This window comes from Natator depressus, chromosome 14 (assembly GCF_965152275.1).
Source record: "Natator depressus isolate rNatDep1 chromosome 14, rNatDep2.hap1, whole genome shotgun sequence".
Lineage (NCBI taxonomy): Eukaryota > Metazoa > Chordata > Testudines > Cheloniidae > Natator > Natator depressus.
In genome coordinates this window covers 33,945,531-33,970,652 of record NC_134247.1, presented here as the reverse complement: position 1 = coordinate 33,970,652, position 25,122 = coordinate 33,945,531, and the positions used below count along the sequence as shown (strand labels likewise).

The window sequence follows — 25,122 nt, the reverse complement described above, 5'->3', positions numbered from 1 at the left end:
ATCACCCCCAGTCCAATGGGCTGGTGGAGAGGTTCAATGGAACTCTAAAGATGATGATGAAAACCTTTATGAACCAGCACCCGCAGGATTGGGGACAAGTATTTACCTCACCTGCTGTTCCCGTACAGGGAAGTACCCCAGGAGTCTACCGGATTTTCACCTTTTGAACTGTTATATGGAAGAAGGATAAGGGGGCCCCTGGACCTGATGAGAGACAAATGGGAGGGGAAGGCCACTCCCGATGGAGAATCAGTGGTGTTGTATATCTTGACCTTCTGAGAAAGACTTGCTGAGCTCATGGGCCAGAGCCCAGAGGAAGCAGAAGGTCTAGTATGACTGCACGGCGCAGGCCTGCGCCTATGCCACCGGGGACCAGGTGATGGTTCTCGTTCCTGTGAGAAAAAACGAACTACAAGCCACCTGGGAAGGCCCTTTCAAAGTTGTCAAGCAACTAAATGAGATAAACTATGTGGTGGAGCTGTCTAACCGGGCACACCGCCACCGGGTGTACCGCGTTAATATGATGAAGCCGTATTATGACAGGGAGAATATGGTCTTGGCCATGTGTGGGCATTGGGAGGAGCAGGGAGATGACCCTTTAGTGTATCTATTCCCTGAGACAGGAGCTGGCTCCTCCCTGGAAACAATTCCCCTCTCTGATCAGCTAACACCTGCCCAGCAAGCTGAGATCAGAGGGGTGCTGCATCCGTACCGACAGCTGTTTTCCAACCAGCCTGGACGCACTAATCTGACTGTCCACCGGGTGCAGACTGGGTCGTCTTCCTATAGGATGCTCCCCCTTCCAAGTCACAAAACTGCTCAGGACCTGGAAAGAGAGGTCAGTGACATGCTGGCTTTGGGGGTGATCCAGCCATCTTCCAGCCCTTGGGCCTCTCCTGTAGTGTTGGTCCCCAAAAAGGATGAGTCGATCCGGTTCTGTGGACTATCGGAAGCTTAATGCCATCACTGTATCTGATGCCTACCCCATGCCCAGGCCTGACGAGCTCCTAGACAAGCTGGGAGGAGCTCACTACCTTACCACTGTGGATCTTACAAAGGGCTACTGGCAAGTGCCACTGGATGCAGATGCCAGGCTGAAATCTGCCTTTATCACACCTCTAGGGCTCTATGAGTTCCTGGTCCTGCCTTTCGGATTCAAGGGGGCATCTGCTACCTTCCAGCGCCGGGTGGGTTAGCTGCTGAGGAGGATGGAGAGTTTTGCTGTGGCGTACATTGATGACATCTGCGTCTTTAGCCAGACCTGGGAGGACCATGTGTCCCAGGTTAAACAAGTGCTGGACCGACTCCAGGAGGCTGGCCTGACCATAAAAGCTGAGAAGTGCAAGGTGGGGATGGACGAAGTATCTTACCTGGGCCACCGGGTGGGGAGCAGCTGCCTAAAGCTAGAACCAGCAACGGTGGAGGCGATCAGAGACTGGCCCGTTCTCCAAACCAAAAAGCAGGTCCAGGCCTTTGTTGGAATGGCTGGGTATTATCGAAAGTTTGTGCCACCCTTTAGCTCCATAGCCATCCCCATCACTGAGCTATACAAGAAGGAAAAGCCAGACAAGGTGGTCTGGACCGAGCAGTGCCAGATGGCTCTCTGTGCACTGAAGGAGGCTCTGGTCAGAGGCCCAGTTCTGGTAAACCCAGACTTTAACAAGCCCTTTATGGTGTTCACCGACGCCTCGGACATGGGGCTGGGTGCAGTGTTAATGCAGGAGGAAGAAAAGGGGGAGAGACATCCCATCGTGTACCTGAGCCAGAAGTTGTTACCTCGGGAGCAAAACTATGCGGCCATAGAAAAGGAAAGCCCAGCTATGGTATGGGCCCTTAAGAAATTACAGCTATATCTATTTGGGCAACACTTCACTGTGTACACTGACCAGTCTCCCTTGACCTGGCTACACCTGATGAAAGGAGCCAATGCCAAGCTCCTGAGATGGAGCCTGCTCCTGCAGGATTACGATATGGAGGTGGTCCATGTGAAGGGGAGTGCCAACGTGATAGCTGATGTGTTGTCCCAGAGAGGGGGGCCTGAACTTCCCCAGGTCACTGGTTAGAGTGACCCCGCTCAGTTCAGTCTTGAAGGGGGGAGAGATGTGATGGAGTGGGGAGTATTAACCTGGTAATGTTGCATGGGAGTTTTACTAATTTACTATCTTCTGCTTACACAAGGCGTGCCTCCGTTTCCCTGGGGTACTGCACCAATACTCGATGGTGATGGGAAATAAGGGTGTGACTTCACTGAGGGATGATACTTGACGGCCAGCACGTAAAGAATGGCGGCTGCCTTCATAACCTGAGCCCAGGAGGTGGTTGGGGCCAGGTGACACCTTCTTCCCGGAAACTGGACAAAGGCTGGAGATCGGGCCGGGGGTGTGGCTGGTGGAGACAGCGGGAAGGTGTTTCAGTTTGGAGCTGGCTGGGGAGATGGTGGGAGGCCCAGAACCTGGGTCTGAGCTCCTCACCCCTCAAGAGGGAGTTGACTGAGGGGTCCTGTTTTCTGTACCTACAAGCCCTGTTTTGGACTGTGTTCCTGTCGTCTAATAAACCTTTTGTTTTACTGGGTGGCTGAGAGTCGTGGTGAATTGCAGGAAGTGGGGGGTGCAGGGCCCTGACTCCCCCACACTCGGTAACAACCCAGCACCCCCAATCCCATGCACCCTGACCGCAACCCTACACCCCTAACGCCCACCTCAGCACCGAGATCTATCATACCCTCAACTCCACCTCCGAGGGGGTGTCGGTGAGTGACCCCTGCACCCCCTAATTCACACCCCACCCCCCCGACCCTGCACCCCCTACTGCCTGCCCCATCACTGACGAGATCTACCATGCCCTCAACTGCTCCGCCATCGAGGGGGTGTCGACGACTGACCCCGCCGACCGTGTGTCCCCTGACTCTGCACCACTGTCCCCTCTAAGCTGTGCGCGTGTGCGCGTGCACACAGATCCGAAACTCCACGCACACGGTGAAACACTGCGCGCACAAAAGTTTGCACAGAAGCACAAAAATTTGCACAGAAGAAATTTTTTGCACACACGGCCTGTCAGAAATTAGAGGGAACATTGCCCTGCACCCTCTGACCCTGACTCTGCACCCGCTGTCCCTGACCCTGCGCCCCTAACACCCACCCTGTCACCGACGAGATCTACTGTGCCCTCAACTCCTCTGCCTTTGAGGGGGTGCCGGTGAGTGACCCCCTCGCCCCCCAACCCTGCGCCCCCGACCTTGCACCCCCTGAATCTGATCCTGCACCCCTAACGCCCTCCCCATCACTGAGATCTATCGCGCCCTCAACTCCTCCACCCTTGAGGGGGTGTTGGTGAGTGACCCCCCACCCGTGCTCTCTGACCCCAACCCCGCGCTCCCAACCCCCATCCTGCGCCTCTAACACCTACCTCATCACCGACAGGATCTGCCATGCCCTCTGCTCCTCCGCCTTCGAGGGGGTGTCAGTGAGTGACCCCTGTGACCCCTAATTCACACCCTGTGACCCCAACCCTGACCCTGCACCCCCAACCTTAATGTCGTTCCCTGCACCCATAATTCTAACCGACTCCATGACCCCACTCCCTGCACCCCTAACCCTAACCCCTGCACTCTCTTTAGCGCCCCCCATCCCCAGCAAGGCCCTAGTCCCCTCCCCCAGCCTGTAGGCCCAGGGCTCAGCCTGGCTCTGTGGGCATTGAGCTCCATGCCAGGAAGCCAGTGTCCCTGCTCCCCGGCCCCCAGGTTCCCCAGCCCCCCAGCACAGCACGCCCTGCACATTGCTGCCAGCTCAGCAGGGCAGTCCCCAGTCAGTGAGCGCTGCCCACCAGGCGACAGCCCTACTGCTGCTGCCAGCAAGGAGCGCCTGGTGACGCTGGTCTGTGTGTATTTCCCCCGCCAGGGTCACGTGGTATTCGACGCCAGTGGCTCCCGCATGGCCTGGACCCTCATTGAACAGCTGCAGGGTGAGTGACAACCCCGCCCTGTGCAACAGCTCGACAACCCCCGCCCCACACAACACCTCGACAACCCTATCACTGTGCAACACCACAACACTACAGTAACCTGCACAACATAGCACAGCTACCCCACCCAACACACCACACAGCACAACAACCCTCCACACTGCACAACGCAACACCACACCATGAAACAGCACCACACACACGACAAACCCACCCCACAGAACAGCCCTCTGCTCACACCACGCAGGGATTCACCACAGAGCAACACATGAATCCCGCACATACCACGCAGCACAGCACAACCACCCAGCACAACACAACAGCACTCCCCCAAGCACACCACACCACACAACAACCCCTGAACACACCACACACCACACTACACTAGGACACCCAAGACAACAATGCCTTTCTCCCACACGTCCTGGCATGCCAACCCCAGGGCACTACACAACAACCCCTAGTTCCAGGATGACAGACAGCCTAGCGCTCTCCACCCTCCTGCCTGGCAGCTCTCTTGGTCTTCAGCAGCACTTCGCCGACGGATCCTTCACTCGCTCCGGTCTTCGGCACTGAAGGACCCTTCCGCCACCGCAATGCCGCCGAAGGCCGGAGCGAGTGAAGGACCCGATGCCGAAGGGCTGCTGAAGACCCGGAGCGCCACCGCGTGAGTCAAAATTGAAAAGGCACCAAAGAATTAAAAAGGCGCCACTTCTGCTCGGTGGGGGAGCAGCCCCCGCCCCGCTCCCCTGCTAGCTACGCTACTGGGTGGTGGCGGGGGGGAGCTCTGTGCACTTGGAGCTCGTCCCCCTGGTCTGACCCATCCCCCTCTCCCAGCAGGTGGGGTCTACAAGAAGATCGGCTACTACGACAGCACCAAGGACAACCTGTCCTGGTACAACAATGACAAGTGGATTGGTGAGCCAGGGCTTCCCACGCCGCTGGGAGTTATGGGAACCCCCTCCCTGGGGTTCCTGTTCCTTGGCATCTGGCACCTCCCACCGCCGGGGGTTATGGGAACCACCCCCCTGGGGTTCCTGTTCCTTGGCATCCGGCACCTCCCACCGCCAGGGGTTATGGGAACCGCCCCCCTGAAGTTCCTGTTCCTGGGCATCCAGCACCTCCCGCTGCCAGAGATTGTGGGAACTGCTCCCATGGACTTCCCGTTCCTGGGCATCCAGCACCTCCCGCTGCCGGGGATTGTGGGAACCGCCCCCCTGGGGTTTCCGTTCCTGGGCATCTGGCACCTGCTGCTGGGGATTGTGGGAACCGCCCCCCTGGTGTTCCCGTTCCTGGGCATCCGGCACCTCCTGCCGCCAGGGGTTGTGGGAACTGCCCCCTTGGGGTTCTTGTCGCCAGGGTCTCTGGCCCTGCGTGCCACTGGGGATTGTGGGAACTTCCCCCCAGGGGTTCCTGTCACCAAGGGATCTGGCCCCACTGCCGTCGGGGGTTTTGGGAATTGCTCCCAGTGGGGATGGGGACAGACATGGGTCCCTGTGGATTCGGGGGCTTGTCTGGATGCTGGGACTGTGTGGGTCACTGAGGGCATGAACCTCCCCCTGCCTTGAGCCAGGGCCTGATCTGGCGCTTGAGGCGCCTTCCCCTCCTCCGGGGCTGGGGGGACATGGGGGCGGTGCTGTGCTTAGGTCAGTCCCACCTCTTACTGTGCTCTTTGCTGCAGGGGATGCTCCCCCAGCTGACTACACCAAGGTGATCACCACCTTCCGTTTCCTATCGCAGAAGCTCTTCATTTCAGTGTCGGTGCTTGCAAGCCTGGGCATCCTGCTGGCCATCGTCTGCCTGGCCTTCAACATCTACAACGGGCACGTCCGGTCAGTGCCCCCCACCCACCTGCCCAACGCCAACCCCCCACCTCCCCCAGCCTGGGCATCCTGCTGGCCATTGTCTGCCTGGCCTTCAACATCTACAACAGACACGTCCATTCAGTGCCCCCCACATCCCTACCCCATGGCTACCCCCCGCACTCCCTGGAGTGGGCATCCTGCTGGCCATCATCTGCCTAGCCTTTAACACCTACAATGGGCACGTCCAGTCAGCGGCCCCCGACCCCCTGCCCCACGGCTACCCCCCACTCCCCAGCCTGGGCATCTTGCTGGGCATCTTCTGCCTGGCCTTGCATCTACAACGGGCATGTCTGGTCCATGCCCTCCTATGACTTTCCTCTCTGGTGTTATCTGGACCGGTGATCTGCTAGGTCACTCCAATCCTTGTCTCTGGGAGCCAGCCTTACCCTGCTCTGCTGTGAGAACCCCCATTCCTGGGCTGTTCACACACAGCCTCTGGCATGTAAGCTGCTCCTTGGATTGTGCACCCAAATGAAGTGGGATACCAGGAGGAAGCACGAGCAGGAGCGCGCGAGAGAGGAAGGCTCCTGCCTCATACTGAGAAAGCGGGACAATCAGTGAGTTATCTCAAGTGCCTATACACAAATGCAAGAAACCTGGGAAACAAGCAGGGCAAACTGGAAGTCCTGGCACAGTCAAAGAATTATGATGTGATTGGAATAACAGAGACTTGGTGGGATAACTCACATGACTGGAGTAGTGTCATGGATGGATATAAACTGTTCAGGAAGGACAGGCAGGGCAGTAAAGGTGGGAGAGTTGCATTGTATGTAAGAGAGCAGTATGACTGCTCAGAGCTCCGGTATGAAACTGCAGAGAAACCTGAGATTCTCTGGATTAAGTTTAGACGTGTGAACAACAAGAGTGATGTCATGGTGGGAGTCTGCTATAGACCACCAGACCAGGGGGATGAGGTGGACGAGGCTTTCTTCTGGCAACTAACGGAAGTTACTAGATCGCAGGCCCTGGTTCTCATGGGAGACTTCAATCACTCTGATATCTGCTGGGAGAGCAATACAGCAGTGCACAGACAATCCAAGAAGTTTTTGGAAAGTGTAGGAGACAATTTCCTCGTGCAAGTGCTGGAGGAACCATCTAGGGGCAGAGCTCTTCTTGACCTGCTGCTCACAAACCGGGAAGATTTAGTAGGGGAAGCAAAAGTGGATGGGAACCAGGGAGGCAGTGACCATGAGATGGTTGAGTTCATGATCCTGGCAAAAGGAAGAAAGGAGAGCAGCAGAATACGGGGACCCTGGACTTCAGAAAAGCAGACTTTGACTCCCTCAGGGAACTGATGGGCAGGATCCCCTGGGAGAATAACATGAGGGGAAAGGAGTCCAGGAGAGCTGGCTGTATTTTAAAGAATCCTTATTGAGGTTACAGAAACAAACCATCCCGATGTGTAGAAAGAATAGTAAATATGGCAGGCGACCAGCTTGGCTTAACAGTGAAATCCTTGCTGATCTTAAACACAAAGAAGAAGCTTACAAGAAGTGGAAGATTGGACAAATGGCCAGGGAGGTGTATAAAAATATTGCTCAGGCATGCAGGAGTGAAATCAGGAAGGACAAATCAGACTTGGATTTACAGCTAGCAAGAGATGTTAAGAGTAACAAGAAGGGTTTCTTCAGGTATGTTGTCAACAAGAAGAAAGTCAAGGAAAGTGTGACCCCCTTACTGAATGGGGGAGGCACCCTAGTGACCAAGGATGTGGAAAAAGCTAATGTACTCAATGCTTTTTTCCCCTCTGTCTTCACGAGCAAGGTCAGCTCCCAGACTACTGCACTGGGCAGCACAGCATGGGGAGGAGGCGACCAGCCCTCTGTGAAGAAAGAAGTGGTTCGGGACTATTTAGAAAAGCTGAACGAGCACAAGTCCATGACACCGGATGCACTGCATCCAAGGGTTCTAAAGGAGTTGGCGAATGTGATTGCAGAGCCATTGGCCATATCTTTGAAAGCTCGTGGTGAGGGGGGGAGGTCCCGTATGACTGGGAAAAGGCTAATGTAGTGCCCATCTTCTAAAAAGGGCAGAAGGAGGATCCAGGGAACTAGAGGCCAGTCAGCCTTACCTCAGTCCCTGGAAAAATCATGGAGCAGGTCCTCAGGGGATCAATTCTGAAGCACTTCGAGGAGAGGAAAGTGATCAGGAACAGTCAGCATGGATTCACCAAGGGCAAATCATGCCTGACTAATCTAATTGCCTTCTATGACGAGATAACTGGCTCTGAGGGGAAAGCAGTGGACGTGTTATTCCTTGACTTTAGCAAAGCTTTTGATACAGTCTCCCACAGTATTCTTGCCAGCAAGTTAAAGAAGTATGGGCTGGATGAATGGACTATAAGGTGGATAGAAAACTGGCTAGATCGTAAGGCTCAACAGATAGTGATCAATAGCTCCATGTCTAGTTGGCAGCCGGTGTCAAGCAGAGTGCCCCAAAGGTCAGTCCTGGGGCCGGTTTTGTTCAATATCTTCATTAATGATCTGGAGGATGGTGTGGATTGCACCCTTAGCAAGTTTGCAGATGACACTAAACTGGGAGGAGTGGTAGATACACTGGAGGGTAGGGGTAGGATACAGAGGGACCTAGACAAATTAGAGGATTGGTCCAAAAGAAATCTGATGAGGTTCAACAAGGACAAGTGCAGAGTCCTGCACTTAGGAAGGAAGAATCCCATGCACCGCTACAGACTAGGGACCGAATGGCTCAGCAGCAGTTCTGCAGAAAAGGACCTAGGGGTTACAGTGGATGAGAAGCTGGATATGAGTCAACAGTGTGCCCTTGTTGCCAAGAAGGCCAATGGCATTTTGGGGTGTATAAGTAGGGGCATTGCCAGCCGATCGAGGGACATGATCGTTCCCCTCTATTCGACATTGGTGAGACCTTATGTGGAGTACTGTGTCCAGTTTTGGGACCCACACTACAAGAAGGACATGGAAAAACTGGAAAGAGTCCAGCGGAGGGCAACAAAAATGATTAGGGGACTGGAACACATGACTTATGAGGAGAAACTGAGGGAATTGGGATTGTTTAGTCTGCAGTAGAGAAGAGTGAGGGAGGATTTGATAGCTGTTTTCAACAACCTGAAAGGGGGCTCCAAAGAGGATGGATCTAGACTGTTCTCAGTGGTAGCTGATGACAGAACAAGGAGTAATGGTCTCAAGTTGCAGTGGGGGAGATTTAGGTTGAATATTAGGAAAACCTTTTTCACTAGGAGGGTGGTGAAGCACTGGAATGTGTTACCTAGGGAGGTGGTGGAATCTCCTTCCTTCGAGGTTTTTCAGGTCAGGCTTGATAAAGCCCTGGCTAGGATGATTTAGTTGGGGATTGGTCCTGCTTTGAGCAGGGGGTTGGACTAGATGACCTCCTGAGGTCCCTTCCAACCCTGATATTCTATGATTCTATGATCTCTGGTCCCAGACACAACCCTAGGAACCTCCATCTTGCCATGTCCGGTTATGCCCACTGGACGCTGCAAGCTTATATGAGTTCATCAATTTAACAAAGAAATTGATATGTACCAGGCTTGTTATCCCAAGGGAAGTCTCTGACATGCTTCAAACCAAATGCACTGCTTCAGATAGAATAAACAAACAGATTTATTTACTACAAAGATAAATTTTAAATGATTATAAGTCAAAGCATAACAAGTCAGATTTGGTCAAATGAAATAAAAGCAAAACGCATTCTAAGATGATCTTAACACTTTCAGTACCCTTACAAACTTAGATGCTTCTCACCACAGGCTGACTGGTTGCTCTTCAGCCAGGTTCTCCCCTTTGATCAGCGCTTCAGTCGCTTGGTGTGGTGTCTGTAGCTGGAGGTGGAAGAAAGAAGAAGAGCATGGCAAAGTCTCTCCCTTTTATCATGTTCTTTCTTCCCTCTTGGCTTTGCCCCGCCTTCAGAGTCAGGTGAGCATTACTTCATCGCAGTCCCAAACTGACCAAAGGAAGAGTGGTGACTCACTCGAGAGTCCAACAGATCCTTTGTTGTTGCCTCGGCCAGTGTCCTTTGTTCCTGTGAGGCTGGGCTGGGTTTGTCCCATCCATGCCCTGATGAGGTGTGAACTGCCCCTGTGCTCTTGGGGAGTTTTTGCCTGGGCTTGCTTTAAGCCATGAGGATATATTTTCAGCCTCATAACTATATGCATGACATTATAACCTATAACATCCCTATAATATTACTGTAACAGTTACTAGAACATCACTATAACAACAATGCTCAGTGCATCATGAGCCTTCCGAAGACACCCAACATGACAAACTTTGCATTAGATACTACACAATCATATTATAAGGATGAACATGGGGGTGTATGGTGTTCCCACGAGGTACAGAACATCACACCTCTGCCCTTAGTTTACTTCAAGAGGGTTAGTCACTGACTAGCTTGAAGGCAGTTTGTGTTATAGTTCTCTTGGCATCCAGCCATTAAAGCCATGAGGCAGCGTGCCTCAGTTTCCCCATTCACACACAGAAAACCAGGGTTTTTTATGGTTTTTCTGCTGTGATAAGCTTTAAATCTGTTTACAGGTATTAACTGAAAAATAGCATCATAAGGTTTAACATCCGTGTCAAAATTCTTATCCCCAAAACGTAACATTAATACCAAATTTTTTATCACAGATGTGTGTTTACAAGTATCTTTATGATACCACGCCCTCTGTTCAGATAGTGTAGTTTGAGGTTAGTTTGTTCATTACCCATGATGTCCTTTGACTCTCTTCTATGTAATCAGTCACTAGCCTTTCTTTCCCTCCAGTGTTCCCCTCTGTGTGGGCTCTTAATTTAATCATGTTTCTGGCATTTTGATATCTCAGGGTCTGGCAAGGTAAGGGTCCAAGGGGGATCCTGTACATTGGCTGGCCCTTTGGGGAACAGTTTCCCAACCCCAGGACTGTACATATGCAGAAAATCCAGCTCGCCTTTTGGGTTTACCCTGTGTGTCCCCTCCCAGCACTGAGTCCTTCCCTGCCCCCTAGAGGACTGTGATCTGGGCTCTCTGGGCGAGGGGTGTTTACCCTTTGATCAGATGCACCTTTTCCCAGCAGCTTTTCCATAACTGCTCTCTGTCTCACCTGCCTGGGGGAGCATGCCCCACCCCCATCAGTTGGGTCATTTGTGTTCTCACAAACTACCACCTGGCAATTTCCTGGTCTCAACTCCTCTGCTGTCACAGGTGTTGGAGCTGCATCTTGATGTAAAGAGAGACAGTTACTTTCCAAAAACTGATCAGAAATAGCATCCTGAAAAACTGGGACCTGGAATGGGGTACCCTCCATCACCCCTTTCTCTGTCCCTGAGAAGTCAGCGGTGTGACGGCTCCCCTCCAGGAGGTCAGTGACACAGTCCTTCTCAAAACCTGGGTCACAGGCTGAGTGCCTGGGTGCACAGATGCTGACCCAGCCATCCTCCTAGTGTCCTGGGCATCCTGCCCCAAGTGATTAGTGAGGAGACATTCCTGTACCCCCACTATTCCTTCCCCAGTTTCCTCCTCTGGGCCCCCTGCTCAGACACATTTCTCTGTGCCCCCTAGGAAGGGTTCTAGCTCTTGTTCAGCTGTAAAACTCTGCCAGCTAACCACTGGGACAGTTTCCTTAATCACCAACAACACCTCTCCTGCGCCTGAGGGCATGTTGCCTTCTGCTGGAAAGGAGCTAGTCTCAGCCCCCCCATACTTGGAAGCACTCTGCTTCCCTGTGTTACAAAGCCACAGGAACCCTCACCACCTCAGTGGTTTCTGAGATCCCCTGCTCCTTCTCTGGGCTCTCCTCTGGGACACATTGCTCTATGCTCCCTAGAGCCAGTTTTGCCTCTGGTTCAGCCACAACCTGCTGGCAGCTAACAACCTGGACAGTTATTTCTCTGGCGGGCATTACACCCCCATCCCTTCCTGATGTGGTGTCGCCTCCAGCTGCAGTGCAGGAGTTAGTCTCAACCACCCTCCCACCTGGAAGCATGCGGCTTCTCCCTGCTGCAGAAGAATCAAGGAGACTCTCTCCCATTCTCTCAGCAGTTCCTGAGACCTTACCCTTTCCCTTGGGGATCCCAGCATAAAACTCCCTCCTGCTGCAGAAAAACCTGAGTGTCTCTGGATTAAGTTTAGAAGTGTGAGTAATAAGAGTGATGTAGTGGTGGGAGTCTGCTATAGACCACCGGACCAGGGGGATGAGGTGGATGAGGCTTTCTTCCGGCAACTCGCAGAAGCTACTAGATCGCACGCCCTGGTTCTCATGGGTGACTTTAATTTTCCTGATGTTTGCTGGGAGAGCAATACAGCGGTGCATAGACAATCCAGGAAGTTTTTGGAAAGCGTAGGGGACAATTTCCTGGTGCAAGTGCTAGACGAGTCAACTGGGGGGGGAGCTTTTCTTGACCTGCTGCTCACAAACAGGGAAGAATTAGTGGGGGAAGCAAAAGTGGATGGGAATCTGGGAGGCAGTGACCATGAGATGGTCAAGTTCAGGATCCTGACACAGGGAAGAAAGGTAAGCAGCAGGATACGGACCCTGGACTTCAGGAAAGCAGACTTCGACTCCCTCAGGGAGCGGATGGGTAGGATCCCCTGGGGGACTAACATGAAGGGGAAAGGAGTCCAGGAGAGCTGGCTGTATTTCAAGGAATCCCTGTTGAGGTTACAGGGACAAACCATCCCGATGAGTCGAAAGAATAGTAAATATGGCAGGCGACCAGCTTGGCTTAATGGTGAAATCCTAGCAGATCTTAAACATAAAAAAGAAGCTCACAAGAAGTGGAAGGTTGGACATATGACCAGGGAAGAGTATAAAAATATTGCTCGGGCATGTAGGAATGAAATCAGGAGGGCCAAATCGCACCTGGAGCTGCAGCTAGCAAGAGATGTCAAGAGTAACAAGAAGGGTTTCTTCAGGTATGTTGGCAACAAGAAGAAAGCCAAGGAAAGTGTGGGCCCCTTACTGAATGAGGGAGGCAACCTAGTGACAGAGGATGTGGAAAAAGCTAATGTACTCAATGCTTTTTTTGCCTCTGTCTTCACTAACAAGGACAGCTCCCAGACTGCTGCGCTGGGCATCGCAACATGGGGAGTAGATGGCCAGCCCTCTGTGGAGAAAGAGGTGGTTAGGGACTATTTAGAAAAGCTGGACGTGCACAAGTCCATGGGGCCGGACGAGTTGCATCCGAGAGTGCTAAAGGAATTGGCGGATGTGATTGCAGAGCCATTGGCCATTATCTTTGAAAACTCGTGGCGAACGGGGGAAGTCCCAGATGACTGGAAAAAGGCTAATGTAGTGCCAATCTTTAAAAAAGGGAAGAAGGAGGATCCTGGGAACTACAGGCCAGTCAGCCTCACCTCAGTCCCCGGAAAAATCATGGAGCAGGTCCTCAAGGAATCAATCCTGAAGCACTTAGACGAGAGTAAAGTGATCAGGAACAGTCAGCATGGATTCACCAAGGGAAGGTCATGCCTGACTAATCTAATCGCCTTCTATGATGAGATTACTGATTCTGTGGATGAAGGGAAAGCAGTGGATGTATTGTTTCTTGACTTTAGCAAAGCTTTTGACACGGTCTCCCACAGTATTCTTGCCAGCAAGTTACAGAAGTATGGGCTGGATGAATGTACTATAAGGTGGGTAGAAAGTTGGCTAGATTGTCGGGCTCAACGGGTAGTGATCAATGGCTCCATGTCTAGTTGGCAGCCGGTGTCAAGTGGAGTGCCCCAGGGGTCGGTCCTGGGGCCGGTTTTGTTCAATATCTTCATAAATGATCTGGAGGATGGTGTGGATTGCACTCTCAGCAAATTTGCGGATGATACTAAACTGGGAGGAGTGGTAGATACGTTGGAGGGCAGAGATAGGATACAGAGGGACCTAGACAAATTGGAGGATTGGGCCAAAAGAAACCTGATGAGGTTCAATAAGGATAAGTGCAGGGTCCTGCACTTAGGACGGAAGAACCCAATGCACAGCTACAGACTAGGGACCGAATGGCTAGGCAGCAGTTCTGCGGAAAAGGACCTAGGGGTTACAGTGGACGAGAAGCTGGATATGAGTCAGCAGTGTGCCCTTGTTGCCAAGAAGGCCAATGGCATTTTGGGATGTATAAGTAGGGGCATTGCCAGCAGATCGAGGGACGTGATCGTTCCCCTCTATTCGACATTGGTGAGGCCTCATCTGGAGTACTGTGTCCAGTTTTGGGCCCCACACTACAAGAAGGATGTGGAGAAATTGGAGAGAGTCCAGCGAAGGGCAACAAAAATGATTAGAGGTCTGGAACACATGACTTATGAGGAGAGGCTGAGGGAACTGGGATTGTTTAGTCTGCAGAAGAGAAGAATGAAGGGGGATTTGATAGCTGCTTTCAACTACCTGAGAGGTGGTTCCAAAGAGGATGGTTCTAGACTATTCTCAGTGGTAGAAGATGACAGGACAAGGAGTAATGGTCTCAAGTTGCAGTGGGGGAGGTTTAGGTTGGATATTAGGAAAAACTTTTTCACTAGGAGGGTGGTGAAACACTGGAATGCGTTACCTAGGGAGGTGGTAGAATCTCCTTCCTTAGAAGTTTTTAAGGTCAGGCTTGACAAAGCCCTAGCTGGGATGATTTAATTGGGGATTGGTCCTGCTTTGAGCAGGGGGTTGGACTAGATGACCTCCTGAGGTCCCTTCCAACCCTGATATTCTATGATTCTATGAAATACTTTAACCTGAGCTACACGGAAAAAATCATTACCAAGGAGCAGGTCAAATAGGAAGTGTTCTATTACCCCCCCCCCCCCCAGTCAAAACACTTTCCAAACCTTCCCACACCACATGGATTTTAGCTAGTGGTATGAGGAATCTGCTTTCGCCCACCCCCACAATCTCTGCCATTTGTCCAGGCAACATACTGGCCTTCGGGACCACACTCTGCTTAACCAGAGAGATCTGGGCCCCTGTATCCCTCTGCCCCAAGTATTCCCTGCCATCAATTTGGACAGCCTTAACACGCTCCATATCTGGTTCTGCAGAGGCTAACCTCACAAAACCAATATGATAGGTTTCAATTGCTTGGGGGGTTTCTGTGTTGAGGACAGCAGAACTAACAAAAACTTCGCAAAACAGTATCTTTACATTTACAATAGTCTAAAGCATCTTCAATAGGCATTCCATTGAATACATTTTGAGATTTACCAGTTAATTTTGCAATCAGGGTAGGAACTCTCTTATCATCAGGGATTTCATGTATTACACTCAGCCTTTCAAAGGTAGTCAGATATTCAGCAATATCATCCTCCTCACTGTATGCAGGACATAAGTATTCCCAATTGTGGATTTTTGGAGTGATGGGAGTCATTTGGGTCAGGGGGTTCTGGTTCTGCTTCTCTAGCAAGTCCAGTTGGTGTTTTCACTCTCTCTCTCTCTCTTTCCCTTTCTTTCTGCTTTTTCTCCCCGCTCTCTTTCTCTTTCTTCTCTCTCTTTCTCTTTCTTTCCCATAGCCCTTCTGTGTGCAGCCTCCTCTCTGGCTGCCTCCTTGGCTGCCTCTGCCTCCATAGTTTCCCTGGCCGCAGCTCATTTCTGCCTGCCACATTTGAAACTCACAGTCCTTTTCCTTCTCTGTAGCTTCCAGTCTGGCCAGCTCTAGTTTTATAGCTGCCTCACTGCTAGTCATTTTTCTGCTTTCTTGTGCTTATTCCTCTCGTCTGAAATAAACAAACAGAAAATAACAAAACTGTGCGTCCTCCTGACTGTTCTTAGCCACTGCACTGAAGAATCACTTAAAATCACAAATATCAGTGCTTAAAGTGTAAACTCCACTTGGAGTAACAAGCTGCACATACACACCCTGCTCTCTGAGCCACTGTGACATTCCCCTCTGGTGTTATCTGGACCGGTGATCTGCTAGGCCACTCTGATCCTTGACTCTAGGAGCCAGCCTTACCCTGCTCTGCTGTGAGAACCCCCACTCCTGGGCTGTTCACGCACAACCTCTGGCATGTAAGCTGCTCCTTGGATTGTGCAACCGAATGACACTAGCCAATGTCTATGGTCCTAGGAACCCTAGGAACCTCCGTCTTGCAGTGTCCAGTTATGCCCGCTGGACACTGCAAACTTATATGAGTTCATCAATTTAACAAAGACATTGATATGTACCAGGCTTGTTATCCCAAGGGGAGTTTCTGACATGCTTCAAACCAAACACACTGTTTCAGGTAGAATAAACAAACAGATTTATTAACTACGAAGGTAAATTTTACGTTATTATAAGTCAAAGCATAACAAGTCAGATTTGGTAAAATGAAATAAAAGCAAAATGCATTCTAAGCTGATCTTAACACTTTCAGTGCCCTTACAAACTTAGATGCTTCTCATCACAGGCTGGCTGGCTGCCCTTCAGCCAGGCTCTCCCCTTTGATCAGCGCTTCAGTTGCTTTGTGGTGATGTCTGTAGATGGAGGTGGAAGAGACCGGAAGAGCATGGCAAACATCTCTCCCTTTTATCATGTTCTTTCTTCCCTCTTGGCTTTGTGGCCCCCCCCTTCAGAGTCAGGTGAGCTTTACCTCATCACAATCCCAAACTGACCAAAGGAAGGGGAGTGACTCACTAGAGAGTCCAACAGATCCTTTTGTTGCTGCCTAGTCCTTTGTTCCTGTGAGTCTGGGCTGGGTTTGTCCCATATGTGCCCTGATGAGGTGTGAACTGCCTCTCTGCTCTTGGAGAGTTTTTGCCTGGGCTTATTTTAGGCCATAAGGACCCACTTTCAACCTCATAACTATATACATGAAATTATAACCTATAACATTACTGTAACATCACTATAACAACAATGCTCAGTGCATCATGAGCCTTCTGAAGACACCCAACATGGCAAACTTTGCATTGGATACCACACAGTCGTATTATAAGGATGAACATGGGGGTTTAGGGTGTTCCCACAAGGTACAGAACATCACACCCCGTTCTCCATCCCCCTGCCCCCCCACCACCCCCCCTGGGCATCCTGCTGGCCATCTGCCTAGTCTTCAATACCTACAAGGGGCACTTTCGATCAGTGGTGCCCATGACCCATGGCTACCCACCACTCCCCTGCAGCCTGGGCATCCTGATGTCCATCGTGTGCCTGGCCTTCAACAGCTACAACGGGCACGTCCGGTTAGTGCTCCCCTCCTCCAGCCCGCTGCCCCATGGCTACCCCCCACCCTGCATCTGGACAGCCTGCTGGCCATCTTCTGCCTGGTCTTCAATACCTACAAGGGGCATGTCCCATCAGTGCCGCCCCATGACCCACGGCTACCTCCCACCACCCCCGGCCTGGGCATCTTGATGTCCATCGTGTGCCTCGCCATCAAAATCTACAACGGGCACGTGCAGCTAGTGCCCCCAGCCCCACGGCTACCTCCCACCCCCTGGCCTGGGCATCCTGCTGGGCATCGTCTGTCTGTCCTTCTACACCTACAACAGGCACATCCAGTGAGTGCCCCCCTCCTCCACCTCCCTGCCCCATGTTTACCCCCCACCCTCCGCCTGGGCATCAGGCTGACCATCATCTGCCTGCCCTTCAACCTCTACAATGGGCACGTCCGGTCAGTGCCTTCCACTCCCCTGCCCCACGGCTATCCTCCACCCCTCCTGTCTTGGGGCGGGATCTGGGCTGTGGCCCCCACCCTCCAGGTGATGTCTGCGTCTGCAGGGGCTGGTCTTTGGGAGCAGGAAGGGGGAGCCAGGCTTTGGGTCTGCTCCCAGGTGATGGAGGGGCTGGTCTTGGGGGTGGGGGGCGGGAGCCGGGCTGCGGGGCACCCCCCAGGTGATGGCTACGTCTGGAGGGGCTGATCTCTGGGGTAGGGAGCGGGAGCTGGCCTGTGGGACACCCTCAGGTGATGGCTGTGTCTGCTCTGCAGGTACATCCAGAACTCCCAGCCCTATCTCAACAACATGACGGCTGTGGGCTGCACGCTGGCGCTGGCGGCTGTCTTCCCCCTGGGGCTGGATGGCTACCACATCGGGGCTGGGCTCTTCCCCTTTGTCTGCCAGGTGGGGCAGGGCACTAGGGCTGTGGGCGCAGCAGGGCGGGGAGGGCCCAGGACCAAGAATGGGGGGATGAGGGAAAAGAGCGATGGGGAGGAGGGAGGGCTAGAGTTGGGGTGCTGGCAGGGCGCGGGGGGGCATGGCTGAAGATGGGGGGCCCAGGAGAGGGCAGAAGGTGCTGGCATGGGGCAGGGCTGAAGACGGGCCCAGCAGGGCGCGGGGGGGGGGGTTGCAGGGCTGAAGACCGGGGACCCGGCAGGGGGCAGGGCTGAAGGTGCGGAGCAGAACACAAGATGGGGGGCCCAACAGGGCTGAAGATGGAGCCCCAGCAGGAGGCAGGGCTGAAGATGGGGGGCCCAGCAGGGGCGGGGGCAGGGCCGAAGATGGGCCCAGCACGGTACGGGGGGGGGGCAGGGCTGAAGATGGGAGGTCCAGCAGGGGGCAGGGCTGAAGACGGGGGGCCCAGCAGGGGCAGGGCTGAAGAGGGGGGGCCCAGCAGGGGGCACTCTCACTCTGGTCTCTGCTTCCTGGCAGGCCCGGCTCTGGCTGCTGGGGCTGGGGTTCAGCCTGGCCTACGGCAGCATGTTCACTAAGATCTGGTGGGTGCACACCGTCTTCACCAAGAAAGAGGAGAAGAAGGAGAGACGCAAGGTGAGGGTCGCTTGGGGGTGCTGGGCTGCAGGGAGTGGGGTGCTATTTTGGGGGGCACTGTGGAGTAAAGGGGTGCTGGGGGCACTGGAGCGGGGGCACTGGGAGGTGCTGTGTGGAGGCGCTGGGAGTGCTGGGGTCACTGGGGTGCACTATGGGCGGTGCTAGGAGGCGCTGGGGGGAAGTGTGTGGGGTGCTAAGGGTTGCTCGGGGGTGGGGGGGGCAGTGTGTGGGGGCACTAGGGGTTGCTGGGAGGCACTTTGGGGGGGTGCCAGGGGGTACTGGACTGCGGCGCTAACTCTGCATGGTTGGCAGACCCTGGAGCCCTGGAAGCTGTATGCCACTGTGGGGCTGCTGGTGGGGCTGGACGTGGTCATGCTGGCCATCTGGCAAATCATCGACCCGCTGCATCGCACCATCGAGGTACAGCCCTGACATGGCACTGCTGTGGGGAAGCTCGCAGCCCCGGGGGCCCTGTGTCAGGGGAACACATTGGGGAAGTGATCAGGAACAGTCAGCATGGATTCACCAAGGGCAAGTCATGCCTGACTAATCTAATTGCCTTCTATGACGAGATAACTGGCTCTGTGGATGAAGGGAAAGCAGTGGACGTGTTGTTCCTTCACTTTAGCAAAGCTTTTGACACGGTCTCCCACAGTATTCTTGCCAGCAAGTTACAGAAGTATGGGCTGGATGAATGGACTATAAAGTGGATAGAAAGCTGGCTAGATTGTCGGGCTCAACGGGTAGTGATCAATGGCTCCATGTCTAGTTGGCAGCCGGTATCAAGTGGAGTGCCCCACGGGTCGGTCCTGGGGCCGGTTTTGTTCAATATCTTCATTAATGATCTGGAGGATGGTGTGGATTGCACCCTTAGCAAGTTTGCAGATGACACTAAACTGGGAGGAGAGGTAGATATGCTGGAGGGTAGGGATAGGATACAGAGGGACCTAGACAAATTGGAGGATTGGGCCAAAAGAAATCTGATGAGGTTCAACAAGGACAAGTGCAGAGTCCTGCACTTAGGACGGAAGAATCCAATGCACAGCTACAGACTAGGGACCGAATGGCTCAGCAGCAGTTCTGCGGAAAAGGACCTAGGGGTTACAGTGGACGAGAAGTTGGATAGGAGTCAACAGTGTGCCCTTGTTGCCAAGAAGGCCAATGGCATTTTGGGATGTATAAGCAGGGGCATAGCGAGCAGATCGAGGGACGTGATCGTTCCCCTCTATTCGACATTGGTGAGGCCTCATCTGGAGTACTGTGTCCAGTTTTGGGCCCCACACTACAAGAAGGATGTGGAAAAATTGGAAAGAGTCCAGCGGAGGGCAACAAAAATGATTAGGGGACTGGAACACATGACTTATGGGGAGAGGCTGAGGGAACTGGGGATGTTTAGTCTTCAGAAGAGAAGAATGAGGGGGGATTTGATAGCTGCTTTCAACTACCTGAAAGGGGGTTCCAAAGAGGATGGCTCTAGACTGTTCTCAGTGGTAGAAGAGGACAGGTCAAGGAGTAATGGTCTCAAGTTGCAGTGGGGGAGATTTAGGTTGGATATTAGGAAAAACTTTGTCCCTAGGAGGGTGGTGAAACACTGGAATGCATTACCTAGGGAGGTGGTAGAATCTCCTTCCCTAGAAGTTTTTAAGGTCAGGCTTGACAAAGCCCTAGCTGGGATGATTTAGTTGGGGATTTGTCCTGCTTTGAGCAGGGGGTTGGACTAGATGACCTCCTGAGGTCCCTTCCAACCCTGATATTCTATGATTCTATGAAGCTCGTGGCCCCGGGGTCCCCATGTCTGGGGCGTGTGTCAGGGAAGCTTGCGGCCCCGGGATCCCCGTGTCAGAGGCGTGTGGCGGGGAAGTTCGTGGCCCCAGGATCCCTGTGTCGGGGGCGCGTGGTGGGGAAGTTCATGGCCCCGGAATCCCCATGTCGGGGACGTGCATCGGGGAAGCTCACAGCCCCGGGTTCACCGTGTTGGGAGCGCATGGTGGGGAAGCTCGCAACCCTGGGTGCCCTGACTGGGGGCTCTGACCTGCCCCCCAGCATTCACCGCTCTGCCATCCATTGCTGTAGGAATTCACCAAAGAGGAACCGAAAACCGACATTGACGTCTCGATCCTGCCCCAGCTGGAGCACTGCAGCTCCACCAAGATGAACACCTGGCTGGGTAAGCAGGGGCACTGGGCACAGGCAGTGGGGGGCAGGGGGATGGGCAGTATCTGTGGGGAGGGTTGCTGACTTGGTGGGGGAGAGGGGCCCAGATTCAGGTGGGGGATGGGCAGTGTTTGGGGGAGAGGGGCCCTGGCTCGGTGGCGAGGGAAGTGTCCGCGGGGAGTGATCCTGGGATAGTCAACCCACAGCTGCCTGCCCCCTGGGGCGGGGGCCGCTCTTGTCCTGTCCTCTCCCACCCACATCCCTCCCTTTGCAGGTCTCCCTCACACCCCCCAGTCTCTCGCGTTCCCATCCCGTCTCCAGCCTCCCAACAGGTCTGACCCATCCCCTGTGCCCCACGCAGGGATTTTCTATGGGTTCAAGGGACTGCTGCTGCTGCTGGGCATCTTCCTGGCCTACGAGACCAAGAGCGTCTCCACCGAGAAGATAAATGACCACCGGGCCGTGGGCATGGCCATCTACAACGTGGCGGTGAGTGAGTGCCCCCCGCTGTGACCCACTGCCTCCCAAACTCCCCCCCCACCTCACCATCATGGCGGTGAGTGGGTGCGCCCCACTGTGACCCACTGCCCCCCAAACCCCCCCCACCTCACCATCACGGCGGTGTAAAGGAGTGCTGGGGGCTCCCTGCTGTACTGCCCCCCAAACTTCCCCCCCCTCAAACCTCACCATCACAGCGGTGAGTGAGTGCGCCTCGCTGTACTGCCCCCCAAACTTCCCCCCCCAAACCTCACCATCACGGCGGTGAGTGAGGGTGCCCTGCTGTGATCCACTGCCCCCCAAACTCCCCCCCACCAACCTCACCATCACGGTTGTGAGTGAGTGCGCCCTGCTGTACTGCCCCCCAAACTCCCCCCCCCCCAAACCTCACCATCACGGTGGTGAGTGAGGGTGCCCCGCTGTGACCCACTGCCCCCCAAACTTCCCCCCCAACCTCACCATCACGGCGGTGAGTGAATGCGCCCCGCTGTACTGCCCCCCAAACTTCCCCCCCCCAAACCTCACCATCACGGCGGTGACTGAGGGTGCCCTGCTGTGACCCACTGCCCCTCAAACTTCCCCCCCCAAACCTCACCATCACGGTTGTGAGTGAGTGCGCCCCGCTGTACTGCCCCCCAAACTCCCCCCCCCAAACCTCACCATCACGGTGGTGAGTGAGGGTGCCCCGCTGTGACCCACTGCCCCCCAAACTTCCCCCCCAACCTCACCATCATGGCGGTGAGTGAATGCGCCCCGCTGTACTGCCCCCCAAACTTCCCCCCCCCAAACCTCACCATCATGGCGGTGAGTGAGGGTGCCCTGCTGTGACCCACTGCCCCTCAAACTTCCCCCCCCAAACCTCACCATCACGGCGGTGAGTGAGGGTGCCCTGCTGTGACCCACTGCCCCTCAAACTTCCCCCCCCCAAACCTCACCATCACGGCGGTGAGTGAGGGTGCCCCGCTGTGACCCACTGCCCCCTAAACTTCCCCTCTCTGAACCTCACCATCACGGCGGTGAGTGTGCCCCACTGCCCCCCCAAACTTCCCCCCCACCTCACCATCACAGCGGTGAGTGCACCCCGCTGTACTGCCCCGCAAACTTCCCCCCCAAAAACCTTACCATGACGGCGGTGAGTGAGTGTGCCCTGCTGTGACACAGTGCCCCCCAAACTTCCCCCCCACCTCACTATCACGGCAGTGAGTGCGCCCCACTGTACTGCCCCTCAAACTTCCCCCCCAAAAACCTTACCATCACGGCAGTGAGTGAGTGCGCCCCACTGAGACACACTGCCCCCCAAACCTCCCCACTGTCACAGAGTCACTGGGGCGATGCTCTGGAACTACTCCATACGAAGCCAGTCAGGACTCTGGGGGAGCCTCCTCTCTCTGAGCATCCTGTCTCCAGGGTAGGAAGCCCCTTAATGCACTTAGAGCATTTTCTGTGGGGACACACACACTCGACTATATAAAACCGATTTCTAAAAAACCGACTTCTATAAATTCGACCTTATTCCGTAGTGTAGACATACCCTTACACAGCTTCGACCTTCCTGGGTCTGACCTCGGAGCATTCAGCATCCCCTGCCCCACTGTACGCTTCCCACAGCGAGTCTGCACGGACAGGGCTTCTGGGGAAGCCAGACAGTCCTGCACCCCAACTCCGCAGTCAGACATGACTCTCAGCCAGACGGTAAAACAGAAGGTTTATTAGTCGACAGGTACACAACATAGGACAGAACTTGTTAGCACAGAAATCAGTGACTTTCAGCCAAGTCCATCTTGGGGAGTCCTGGGCCAGAAGCCCTGGACTCCCCCTCTTCCAGTCTCCCCAAGCAGACTGTAAGCTTCCAGCCACCTGGCCTCTGACACCCCACCCCGCTCTTTGTCTCACTTCCCGGGCAGTCACCTGGTTGTCACCTGGTTGCATCCCCCTCCTGGGTCTCAGGTTACAAAGGGCACCTGTCATAGCATATGTGCAGGCAGCTAGCGCAGCTTCACCCGTCCCAGAGGTCTAAGCCAAATTCACACACCCCTATTCCCACCACAAAGGTATTGGTGCAGCACACAGGGAAACTGAGGCACCCACAGTATTCATGCAAAACAGTAAAACTCACATAGGCTCAACAGTAAGACACATACAACATAAGAAGGGAAAATCCCCACTTCGTCACACCCACTGTCCCCAACCTCCGACCGCCCCCTCAAACCTCTCCACCACGGCAGTGAGTGCATCCCGCTCTGACCCACCGCCACCCACAAACCTTCCCACCATGGTGGTGAGTATATACCCCATGGTGACCCACTGCCCCCCCAAAATGGCGGTGATTGCACTCCCCTGTGACCCACTGTCCCCCAAGCCTCCTCACCATGGCAGTGAGTGAGTGCGCCCTGCTGTGACCCACTGCCCCTCCAAACCTCCTCACTGCCCCTCAACCTCCCCACCACGATGGTGAGTGAGTGCACCCCGCCGTGACCCACTGCACGCCAGCCCTCTAGCGCACCCCCAAACGTCCCCACTGTGCTGTGGCTATGGCCATTTACAACATGGCAGCGAGTGTGCTCCACTGCACCCCAACGCTTGACTGTACCCCACTGTGGCCCCCAAGCACCCCTTTGGGCTATGACAGTGCACGTGCATCCAGTACCCCCACATTGTGCCACAGTCATGTAAGGTGTGGGGGGGGAGTGGCTACATGGACCAGGTTTGGGGTGTCGGGGCAGGTCTCTCTGTCTCCCCCTCTCCGCGCAGTGACGCCGCTGGCTCCGGCTGTGCCGCAGGTGCTGTGTCTGATCACCGCCCCCGTCACCATGATCCTGAACAGCCAGCAGGATGCCGCCTTTGCCTTCGCCTCACTGGCCGTCGTCTTCTCCTCCTACATCACCCTGGTGGTACTCTTCGTGCCCAAGGTAGAACCCCCCACCCCCACACCCACCTGCACGGACGGGGTCAGGATCTCCGCACTGGGAAAGTGCTGGGCTGTTCTCTCCCCGTCTGACTGTTGGTGCAGGGATAGCACGGGGGGGCTCAGAATCTTTGGTCTGGAGTTAGCATTGTGACGTTGTCTCTGACACTGAGGGGAGGGAGATGGAGGTCTGTGCTGTGGGTGTAGCATTGGGGTGTTTTCTATGACTCAGTCAGTTGAGGGGATAGCTGGAGGTCTGGGGTCTCAGTGCCAGGTGCACTACTGGCTTGTTGGTTCTTGTCTGATAGCAGAGTGGGAGTGGGTAGTGGGGTTTTCAGGATATTTTCTGGGTATAGCATTGAGGTGATTGTCTCTGACAGTCAGGGGGCAGGTGTAGTGTTGGGGTATTGTATCTATGTGTCAGCCAGGGGATATAGTTGGGAGTCAGCACTCTGGGTGTAGTATTATTTCTGTCAGTTAGGGGGTAGTTGGGAGTCAGTGGTCCGGGTGTAGTCGTGTCTCTGACAGTCAGCAGGGGGGAGTTGGGAGTCACTGCTCTGAGTGTAGTCTTGTCTCCGACCGTCGGTGGGGGTGGAGGGGTTGGGAGTCAGTGCTCCGGGTGTAGTCTTGTCTCTGACAGTTGGCAGGGGTGGTTGTTGGGAGTCAGTGCTCCTGGTGTACTGTTGTCCCTGATAGTCACTGGGGGCACTTGTTGCAGATGCGACGTCTCATCACCAGGGGCGAGTGGCAGTCGGAGCAGCAGGACACCATGAAAACGGGCTCATCCACCAACAACAATGAGGAGGAGAAATCCCGGCTGCTGGAGAAGGAGAACAGGGAGCTGGAGAAGATCATTGCAGAGGTGAGGCAGACGTGCCTCCATCCCATGTCTTTGGGGGGGCAGCTGGGACCTGAAGGAGTGCTCCCATACTGTGATTTATCGGGTGCAGGGTATAAAGTGGGGGTGAGACACTAGAACCCTACACTGGTGGCGTCCTCTCCTCCACCTCCCTCTGAAGCTGGGGACTTAGGGGGGTGGCAGGGAAGGGGGCTCATCACCCACTCGGGGGTGGGGGAGGCGTTACACTCATTCACTCCCTCCCCTTCTT

At 54.4% G+C, this 25,122-nt stretch overlaps 2 protein-coding genes across 3 annotated transcripts in view; both read left to right on the top strand.

Moving 5' to 3' along the window:
• LOC141998762 (uncharacterized) overlaps positions 1 to 25,122 on the top strand; it is a 406,176-nt gene that overhangs the window by 184,109 nt on the left and 196,945 nt on the right. The gene's annotated exons all lie outside the window — the stretch shown is intronic.
• The window catches only part of GABBR1 (gamma-aminobutyric acid type B receptor subunit 1), a 61,039-nt gene that overhangs the window by 34,699 nt on the left and 1,218 nt on the right, over positions 1 to 25,122 (top strand). The window contains exons 14-23 of one of the 2 annotated variants that reach the window (XM_074971621.1): positions 3,897 to 3,960; positions 4,798 to 4,878; positions 5,642 to 5,792; positions 17,679 to 17,811; positions 18,340 to 18,456; positions 18,769 to 18,876; positions 20,530 to 20,623; positions 20,972 to 21,099; positions 23,889 to 24,017; positions 24,732 to 24,875. In XM_074971621.1, the coding sequence (XP_074827722.1) occupies positions 3,897 to 3,960; positions 4,798 to 4,878; positions 5,642 to 5,792; positions 17,679 to 17,811; positions 18,340 to 18,456; positions 18,769 to 18,876; positions 20,530 to 20,623; positions 20,972 to 21,099; positions 23,889 to 24,017; positions 24,732 to 24,875 (1,149 nt within the window). The remainder of the gene's footprint in view (positions 1 to 3,896; positions 3,961 to 4,797; positions 4,879 to 5,641; positions 5,793 to 17,678; positions 17,812 to 18,339; positions 18,457 to 18,768; positions 18,877 to 20,529; positions 20,624 to 20,971; positions 21,100 to 23,888; positions 24,018 to 24,731; positions 24,876 to 25,122) is intronic. The other variant, XM_074971622.1, reaches the window with a different exon arrangement.